The sequence below is a fragment of the Palaemon carinicauda genome, chromosome 3 (assembly GCF_036898095.1).
Source record: "Palaemon carinicauda isolate YSFRI2023 chromosome 3, ASM3689809v2, whole genome shotgun sequence".
NCBI classification, from domain to species: domain Eukaryota; kingdom Metazoa; phylum Arthropoda; class Malacostraca; order Decapoda; family Palaemonidae; genus Palaemon; species Palaemon carinicauda.
The window spans coordinates 171,066,306-171,076,688 of NC_090727.1; the positions used below are offsets into that span (position 1 = coordinate 171,066,306).

The 10,383-nt window shown below is 47.3% G+C and overlaps 1 protein-coding gene across 2 annotated transcripts in view; it reads left to right on the forward strand.

Annotated features, from left to right (window-relative positions):
• Mnn1 (menin 1) overlaps positions 1-10,383 on the forward strand; it is a 95,558-nt gene that overhangs the window by 33,766 nt on the left and 51,409 nt on the right. For both annotated transcript variants that reach the window (XM_068371130.1, XM_068371131.1), the window contains exon 3: positions 6,614-6,766. In XM_068371130.1, coding sequence (XP_068227231.1) covers positions 6,614-6,766 — 153 coding nt within the window. The remainder of the gene's footprint in view (positions 1-6,613; positions 6,767-10,383) is intronic.

The window sequence follows — 10,383 nt, forward strand, 5'->3', positions numbered from 1 at the left end:
TTCGGTGGAAGATACAGCACCTTTATGAACTTAAATTCATCGAAGATATCATCTTCAAGTTCGGGGGGGGGGGGGGGGGGTGAGCGGGTGCATTGTCAAGGCATAGCAGGCACTTTAAAGGCAATTTCTGTTCATGAAGATACTTCTTCACAGAAGGGCCGAAAACTTGGTTAACCCATTGCACAAAGAACTGCCTAGTGACCCAGGCCTTCGAGTTGGATCGCCAGAAAACATGAAGCTGGTCCTTATCGACGTTGTGTGCCTTAAAGGCCCTAGGGTTCTCGGAATGGTAAACCAGTAAGGGCTTGACTTTAAAAGTCCCCGCTAGTGTTGGCACATAGGGCAAGAGTCAACCGATCCTTCATTGGCTTATGCCCGGGCAATTTCTTCTCTTCGGCGGTGATGTAGGTTCGACTGGGCATCATCTTCCAAAACAGCCCGGTTTCATCACAATTAAACACTTGCTGCTCTACGTAGCCTTCTTCCAGCACGATCCTTTCAAAGTTCTTGACAAAGTCAGCTGCAGCCTTTGTGTCTGCACTAGCAGCCTCTCCGTGGCGAACAACTGAATGAATCCCGGACCGTTTCTTAAATTTCTCAAACCAGCCACGAGATGCCTTGAAATCGTCTGAGGAAGGTTCGGTTGAACTCGCCCCAGCATCACCCCCAGAGCTCTCCTCCTTCAAGTCCGTAAAGATGGCGTGCGCCTTCTCGCAGATGACGGTTTCGGTGATGGTGTCGCCAACAATCTCTCTGTCCTTGATCCAGATTAGCAGAAGTCGTTCCATCTCTTCTATGATAGGGCTACGGCGGTTTGAAATAATGGTGATCCCCTTAGAAGGTTTCACTGCTTTAATAGCTTCCTTCTGTTTAAGGATTGTTGAGATCGTCGACATATTACGGCCATACGGTTTAGCAAGTTCACTCACGCGGATGCCACGCTCATGTTTTTCAATAATTTCCTGCTTTATGTCTAAAGAAAGCATTTCCTTCTTCCTTTTCTCACCACTACCACTTGCAAAACTAAGCCTTTTAGGACCCATACTTTACGTAAATTACCATAAAAGGATGCACGTAAAAAATCACGATTAAAACAGTACAACAATAATAGCAGAACGCACAGGGCACAACCGCAAGAAGCCGACAAGAACAGAGGACTGACCCAAACCGCGCTAATTGAGGGTCCCTCCGAGGTCGAAGTGCTGCCTTCTATCGGCGGAAATAAAAAACACATCAGGCGCTATGAGCACCGACTACGCGTTTGAGTATTGTTTACTTCGGGTGTCGAAAAAAAAATTCGGGTGTAGAGTAGGAATTTGTTCGAATTGTACTTCGCGTGTCGAAAAATTCGGATACAACCGGTACGACGAAAATTGCTTACTTCGTGTGTCGAAATAAAATTCGGGTGTAGAGTCAAAAATTTGCTCGAATTTTACTTCGGATGTTGGAAAATTCGGATGTAGAGGTTCCACTGTATTAAGCTAATACTGTTGCGTCCCCATGCTCTGGCAAGGTGGTATTGGGAAGTCTTGGTTACATCAGGTTTTTCCTACATAGACTCGGAATAACTTTACCTGACAGTCACACTTCTGCATGCCTCAACACACAGCTTGCGTAGGCCGCGGACCTTGCATAGCAAGGTTTTAGCGAGGGCAGGGATTCCTTATTTTTGAGTACTAACCTACTCAGATAAGGATCCCCCGGGCAAAGCCAAAAGCCAGATTGGCAGGGACGTCCACCCTTCCTAATGGGTGAGTCACCCCTAATAAATAGCGTGGTTTGTATTCCAGTTACGGAACAAATGACAAATTCGTAGATAATTTGTATTTTTCCTAACTATACAAACCTTAGCTATTTATACAAACTTGCCCGCCAACCCTATCCCCCTTGAAGTCCTACCCCCTAGCAAAGTAACTAAATCACAGGTGTATGAACGGGAGTGGTAGCAAGCTACCCCCCCACCCCCGCTAACTAGCAGTGTGGATAGTTAACCCTCGCTAAATTTTAATGGTTCGTCATTTCGGCTCTGCCGAAAGTATAACCCATAATAAATAGCTAAGGTTTGTATAGTTAGGAAAAATACAAATTATCTATGAATTTATCATATTCTGTTGTCTAGGCTGAATCCTAAGTACTTCCTTGAAGACGGATGGACTGGGATCTGGAAGTACGCGTCCTTTAGGTCCAGTGTGCACGTGAAGTCTTGCGATCTTACTGCTATTCTGACCGTGTCTGCCATTTCCATGCTGAAGGGAGTTTGTTTGACAAACTTGATCAGAGCTGAGAGGTCGATGACTGGTCTCCAGGCTCCAGACGCCTTCTTTACAAGAAAGAGTCGACTGAAGAAGCCTGGGGCTTCGTCGAGGACCTCTTGGAGAGCGTCCTTCTACAACAGGGTCAGGACTTCTGCCTGAAGGGCTTGCCCCCTTGCCAATCCCATGGCAAGGGAGTTCAATGACACTGGATTCGACGTCAGGGGAGGTAGATATGAACGGGACGCTATATCCTAGACTAATCACGGAGTTTTTCAAGGAATCGGCCCCGAGTTGCTTCCACCTGTCTGCGCAACTTTGTAGGCATCCCCCCACTGGTGGAAATGCAGGGGGGACTGCCTATCCTAGTGTTTGTGGCCTCGGCTGCTCCCTCTAGGATTTTTCCCTCCCCTGGAGGACTTTTTGCCTTTCCTGTCTTTGACAAGAAAGGGGTTAGACACCGTTGTCTTCGCTGCTGTTCTTGTCGTCATTGTGGTCTTGGTTGGACAGGACTGCTGTGGAGCTGGAGGTTTATAGGGCTTGGATGTTAAAGCCCTATGGAGGAGGGAGTCTTGATGAGACTTCCTCTACCTCTCAGCAGCATGTTCCACATCCTTAGGTTCAAATAGATGGGACCCCTCTATGGAGGAATGTCTGAGCCTGTTGATCTCGATGCTAGGGACCTTCTGGTGGAACCTCTCAGCTACTGCATCTTGACGTTTCAAGATGGCAATTGCCCACAAGTTCGAGACTTGGTGGGCAAGAAACTCGATCGTGCGAGTACCTGAGGGTAGGAAGGTTTCCATAGCTTTCCTGGTATGTTCCTTGGAAAAATCCTTGCATCGTATCAGGATACCTAAGGTCCCTAACCAGATGTCCAGCCACGAAGTATCTTGCATAGCATACTTTGTGACCTTCTCTTGATTAAGGATCTCGGCTCCCAAAAACGAGACCTGCAGGTTGGAGAGTCTCTTAAGAGGGATTCCCCTGGTTAGCTCTTCCAGAGTGTGGTGAAGAGGAAGAGCTGAACTGGGCTCCTCCAGGATCTCGAAGTACCTCCTCTGCTGTATGCGAGGAGGTGGGAGGAGCTTGTTCGTAGTACCGGTACGGTTGGAGGAGGCAACCTCAGAGAGCTGCTGGTAGATCTTGTCCCTGGTACTCTTCACCCCTTGAGACCAGGGCAGGGCTGCACTGGTCTTTGAGGGTTTCTGAGTACCAAAGACGTGGTCTAGGACCGTGTCTTTGCCCTCGCGAAGGGGGATCTCTGGGTCGGAAAATCCATTGAAAACCCTCATTAGAGTCAGAACCTGCCAGAATGCATGTTCTGATTCTTGCTTGTCTCCTCCTGCTGTAGGACTTGCAGCGAAGTCTCTTTCTGTCCCCAAAGGCTCTTCTTTGGGGTGAGTCGCGGACATTCCCTGAGTGGCTGGCTGGTTCCGTTCTAGCCCTAGTGGAGGATTTCGACAGAGTTTTGGAGTCTTTGGATTCCTTCCGGGGAAGGAGGTAAGACTCCAATATCGATGATGTGTGGCATGTCCCTTCTGTTATCAGATTGCGGGGGACTCTCGGCGTGAAGAGAGATTTCCTCCATTTGTGCGATGGGGGAGAGTCTCTCTTCCGCCGTGGTTCCCTAGGTGACGGGAGATCTTCGTCCGACAGGGATGGAGAGTCTCTCTGAGAAACAGGAGGAACTTGCCTCGATGGTCTGCATGGAGTCAGCTTTGCCCTTGGGGAAGTGACCGCGTCAGAAGCTCCTCTTTTCCTCTTCAAAAGGGTAGAGGAAGTTATGGTTCCGTGCCTTAGGTCTAGAGCTATAGGTCGCTCTGATGAGCGATCAGACAGGACAGGCTTGAAAGCCTGAGTTACGGCTCTGATTAAGGCACTGAACCAGGGCTGCTGGCTGACAGATGCACTGTTAGACAGATCCCCTGAAGGGAAAAGGACCAAAGGTTCCCTAGGAGGAGTTACTGTGATAGGTGGGTTCACCTTAGAAGGCAGTTTAGGGATCCTAAACCTCTGCATGAAAAAGTTTCCCTTCTCCCACAATGTGCGATGGTATGCGCTTGCGGGGAGGGGAATGAGGCGATGGCGACCTTGCCGGATGACACATCTGTGTTTGTGCTTGTTGGTGCGTGTGCTGGCGCGGGGGAGAATATTGGCACTCGCGCGTGGGAGAATAACGGTGCTCGCGTGGGGGGAGAATAATGTTGCTTGTGGGCGGGAGAATGTTGGCGAGTGCGCGTGCGCGCAGGAGAGTATTAGCGCGCGTCCATAGGAGAGAGATGGCGCGCCGGTGAGCACACATGTTCTGGCGCGCTGGTGAAAATTTGCGCCCAGGTGAGGGTAGCAACGTGGTTGTCGTCTCACCTACAGACTTGTGCGGTGGAGAGTGATGGCGTGCAGGTATCTGTTGGCGCGCAGGCAATGTAGGGCGCACATGTTGGCACGCAGGAGAGCGCTGGCGCGCGGTTGGGCACTGGCATGTAGGAAATCGTGGGCGCATACCGCGTAGGTGCAAGAGAGCGCTGGAGCGCAGGAGATCGTGGGTGTGCAGGAGAGCGCAAGTTCGCAGTGGTGTGCTGGCGCGTAGGCGACCCTGGGCATGGGCGCATGGCACGCAGGAGGGTATTCATCACCTGCCGAAGAGAGGCTGTTCACAGTCAGTCAATAATGAAAAGGATAGTTGGATACTTCATAGGTCACCAGTCGCCTTCCATCAGGCAAAGTGCTCCAGTTGTAGCGGATCTAAGGTTCGGGTCCTTCTGGATTGAAATCTCCGTGCTTTATCCTTTGGCTCAGATAATTTGTAACTATGTACAATAAAAGCACTGAGACAGTATCTTGTATGATCTACAGGAGCTCATCTGCACATAAACAAGCTTATGATCAAGGGCAAGGTGTAAAGGAAAGTCACCAAAAGTTCAGTCTCTTCTTGGATTTGACAGGTCGTAGTTCGGGCACTAAATTTATATACCCAGAGCTCATGATTTTAAGGTCATAAGTACGTTCCTAACAATTATAAGAACTACTCTGGCGCAGTTATTTCATGCTGGTGTTTGAAAGCATCAAACAACCTTCACAGCCCTGCAAGACGTAACTCATAGGAACTTGAATGCCAAGGTCCTGGGGTGGCAGGACAACATATGGTTTAAAATACCTTGGTTCCCTTGCAGGATAAGTAGCAGATGGTCGAAGGAAGACGTTGTCTGGGATGAATGGTAGAGTGACTGGCCTCTGTTCTTCCTTCATCTTCCCCTCTTGGGGCACAGCATCTGTGGAAGGCTGCAAGCTGGCCTCCTCCATCTGCAGATAGAAATCATATCTCTTGCATAGCCTAAAATTCTATGTATTTATTACATCCCCGTCCTCCCATTAATGGGGAATCGGGCAATGGCTAGGTTAAGTGTGGAATACTACTCCAAAGAATCCCTTACCTGGCCAAGTCACACTGCTTAGTTCGCACACAACCAAACGCATTCCCCAGACTGTTAGCTCTCTCACACATTTTGAGAGATTGCGAGGTGTCAGGGTGTGTCTATTGAGATGGTGTAAAACACAGAATCACACCTGGGTCAGAAAATCAGCCATTTGGTTTAGAACTTACACGTACGTTGCCTAAGGGTGAGTCTCCACTGTAAAGAGTGAAATGGTTTGTATTAGGTGCTGGAACAAATGACAAATTTTTAAATGATTTATATTTTTCCTAAATATGCAAACCTTAAGATCTACACATGCTGTACCTGTCCCACTATCAACTAATCCCTCTAAAAGTCCTGCCTGCAATAAAAAAAAAGGGGCGGGTTTTCTCATTAGTAATTCTCTATCCCCCCTCCCCTGCTAATTATTGGTGGGTAGTTATACCTTGCTAAAAACTCTTGTGGCTAATTTCAGCTTTTGCTGAGATAATTTCCAATGTAAAGATCTCAAGATTTGTATAGTTACAAAAAATACAAATTATTTTTAGATTTGTCATGTTTTTTTTCATTTCCTCACTGGGTTATTTTACCTGTTGAAGCCTTTGGGCTTATAGCATCCTGTTTTAACTAATCATAATAGTAGGCTTTAAGAATGAAATCTGAAAGCCTTAATTTTTTTTTCATTGCTGATTTTATAGCTGTATCATTTCCAAAAGAGTATTGACATTAGAACTAAGGTTGATGTTCTATAAAATACTGTACATTTTTTTAAAGATTTTTACTTTTTTGTGATTATTGAGTAAATTTTTTATCTGGACTATAAGATTGAGAGAGTAGTGGAGTATTGTATATATAATGTATCTCTTGGTTAGATATTTGAATCTGTAGTTCCAAAAGTGATAGTGGATACCCTTGAAAGTTTACTGTTTTCAAATTCTATTTTAGGTGCCAAGTTAGATAGTTCTGGAACAACATTAGCAGTAGTTGCAGCATGCCAAGCTCTTGGCTATAATGATGTCCATTTGGCACTGTCAGAGGATCACACATGGGTAGTCTTTGGAGAATGTGGGCAACACACAGTTGAAGTCACATGGCACGGTAAGTTCTGATACATAGTACTTATACCTACAAGTGCATCTTTATCTTGATTAATGAATATTTAAGTTATTTCAGTTAGTTATTGAATACTGTAGCATTAAGGAATTTATTACTAGCAAGATAAATAATGCACACTTGAAGCAATCAATTTTGGATTTAGGTTGTGTTCTTGTGCGTGTGTGTGTTTGTATGTTTTGAAATTGATTAGATAAAGCTTCACCGTGGCACTACCAGTCTCCTAACCCGATAGAACATATCATCATCTCCAAGAAGTCTGTATCAAAATTGTTTTTCTTTTAATTTTATATAATTTCCTAGTACTGTATATATACAGATCTGTCAGTAGGGAAGTTTCAAATAGTTTTGTTCTGCCACCAAACAAGCCTTACGCTATTTAATAGGGATTATCTTTTGGCGAAGCTAGAAGACTAGCCATTAAGACTTTTTTGCGAAGCGGCATCTTCCCAACTACTAGTTAGTGGAGGTGAGTAGGGATAGGTGGGGGTTTGCCGGCTACCCTTCTCACTCAAATCAGTGGAGAACCATGTCACTTTTCTTTTGGCTTGAGGAGAACAGACATGTCCGCTCTCTGCTTCCTCAAAAGACTTGACCATACAAATCACCAACACGTCACGCTGCCCCTTATCGGTCTCTTACGCAACCCTCTCCAACTTGTCGCTCGCCTACGTGCTGATCGCCAACTTGTCAGCCTCCAATGCGTCGCTCCCCTACGTGCCTCTCTCCATCAGGTCATTTGCGTACGCATCACTCTCCAGTGCTGCACTCGCCAACGCGTTGACGATCACCTTGCCGATGTTCTCGTTCTCACAGATCTCCAGTTCATTGATCATTTGTTTCCATGTCTCCAACCTGTAAGTGCCGCCTGCCTTCTAGTACCGCATCTCTTGCCCATGAATCACGCGCTCCTGCGTATGGAATCGAGGTTTTCACTAGCTCCCGCTAGCAATGAGGTTTCTATCAAAACACTAGCCACATTAGAGCAACCTGCAGCGCTAACCGGACGGCCCTTCCCTTTCCAGAAGGCTTTAAGGAGCCTCCCAACAAATTCACTAGTGTGCTTATCTTCCCGGATTGTCTTTGGAGGGTCACTAAGGAGGATCTCCAGGTACCTGTTTCCCTTCCAGCTCTTTCTCAGTTTTAGGTACCAAGGCAACGTCCTTCGAAGAAGCGTTCTCCACCTCCAGGCCTCCCTAAGAACACCTGGAGCTGTCGTCTGAAGGAGAACGGCAATCTTAGTTTGACAACCCCTTCAAGCAAGCGATGGTAAGCACATCCCAGCTGGCACAAGTCCCATCCAGACAATGGTCTGCTGTGGTCTCCACATTAAGGATTCCATTGTGGAAGTCCGTTTCCTTCTCTTTCTTGTTTTTTCTGACTGACCCCTGGAGGATACCTGCCTCCATCAGGGACCCGGAACCATCTACAGTATTCCTTTCTTCCCCATAAATAGTTCTCGGGGAATTGCAAGGGGTACCCAGGGATTAGACAGGATCTCAACCGCCTGGAATTGACACACGTCATAATGATGAAATATAGGAGTAGGATGTCGATATATACTCCACCTCATGCAGACTTGCTCCACCCTCGTTCTAATAGGAACGTAGGCTCTTCTCGCACCATACTTCAAGCCGTTGCCTATCAAAGTACTTCCTCTTGAACTACGACCTGTCTCCAGTCTACCTTTGGAGGATGAGGAACATCAGGCAAGAGAGGTTCAGGTGCCTAAGGAATGGCAGGCACCATCCAGACCTTCCTTGCTGGAGGAGTATTTGGCATCCCGTAGGAAGTCTAAAGACATTAAGACTATTCCTAAGAACACGAAGGCATGGCGGTTTCTCATGCAAGAGAGGCCCAGGAGATCTCCTGTGGTAGGAACCTTGCGAGACATCACTTCTGTTGATGACCTCTGTCTTTTTGTAAGAATCTCGAGGTGCAAATACTCCAGGCATGCTGTCCCTCTTTCAAAGAAAAAACCTTCTGCTCAGAGGGCCACGGTCTCATCTAAGTTCTCAACGATCTCGCAGGTTGCCCCTCCTAAGAACGAGGAGGATTGTACCGTGTGACGGGAGTCAAAGGACTCTTAACCCTTTTACCCCCACCATAAGGTTAAATTTCAAGCACATTTTGCTAAATAATTTTTTTTAATTGCTCTAACAAGCTTAATTTTTGTCCTAGAAAGGTCAGGTTGGTCTCATTCTTTTGGAAAATGCCTGAAGTTTCTCGTAGAATTATCAAAAATATGTAATTAACAGTGTTTTGCAAGAACGTACCGGTACGTCCTTTGGGGGTGAAAGGGTTAAGACGAAGCCGAAGAACGCTGCAGGAAGGTCAGATAGGGAGGTCAAGGCACAGACGCATTCCATGGGGCGGGCCCATCCACTTCTTTAGTTAACTACCCTGACCTACCCCAGGCTAATGGATGTGAGCCTGGAGGTGGATGACCCCTTAGACTCGTAGGATGAATATCTTCCAATGGCAGCTAGTCTGAACTATCACTCTGAACAAGAGAGGAATGAGTCGGAACATACCTTTTGGCAGGTCCTCGCCTGTATGAGGGCCATTAACAGGCTATTGACTCTGTTTGCACCATCCAGGAAGGGAAGGAAATGGTTCTTGATGCCCTCTTCGAGACCCAGAAACCTTCCAGGTCCAATGCAGCTTTGCCATGGTCCAAAGGCCTAACGGCTGCTAAGAGGAAAGCTATCTTCCAGATAGCTGGAACTTCTAGTTCCTTGAGGGTAGGTTCATCCTCTCGGTCTCTGCCACATCCTTTTGTGTTACAAAGGAGGTACTACTAGATTGAAGGTGAACTACACTCCACCATGACCCTCGACCCTTTGATAGTCTCTATTATGAAGGGCATTCCCACTCAGACTCCCTCCTCTCTGTCGGCCTCACTTTCGGCGCTTGAACTCCTAAAGATAGAGAGAGGCACGAAATATACCATGCAGGCTGCTTCATGGCTGGATCTAGGGTTGGGATCTACTGGCTTCAAGGTTCGCTCCGTCAAAGGAGTCGGCCAGGAAGATGTTGGAGTCCTTCCTATTGTCAGGTGCTCTGACTCTTGTGTTCCTTTCGTACCACGTTGTCAACCTGTGGGCGAATGCCATACTCAAGAGGAGGGACACCGTCATAGGACGGGTCCACAAACAGGCGCTGAAAATGGAGGTCTCCCTGTAGAGGAATTCCCCTCTCGACGGTTCTTCTCTCTGCTCCAGAGGAGATGGAGGAAATCGTCCAACGATTCTCTCCTCCATAGGGCCATGAAATCTCTGTCATATGGTAGACCTTCCCAGTCTTCTCAGCCTCAGTAAGTTCCTTCTTCTACCCAGTCAACTGCTAGGTCCTCGGGACCTGTTAAGGTGTCTAAGTAACCCTTTCAACCCAAGGGACAGAAGGACAGTAAGTCCTTCAGAGGAAGGAAGGAGGGTAAGGGAGGTGGCCGAGGCGGCCACTCGCTTTAGGAATGGCATTCCTCACCACCTACCACCTGTTGGGGGGGATGCCTACAGTGCTGCTGACAGAAGTGGCAGCTTCACAGGGTAGATCACTGGACGGTTAAGGTGATCGCCCTAGGGTATCACATTCCGTTCATT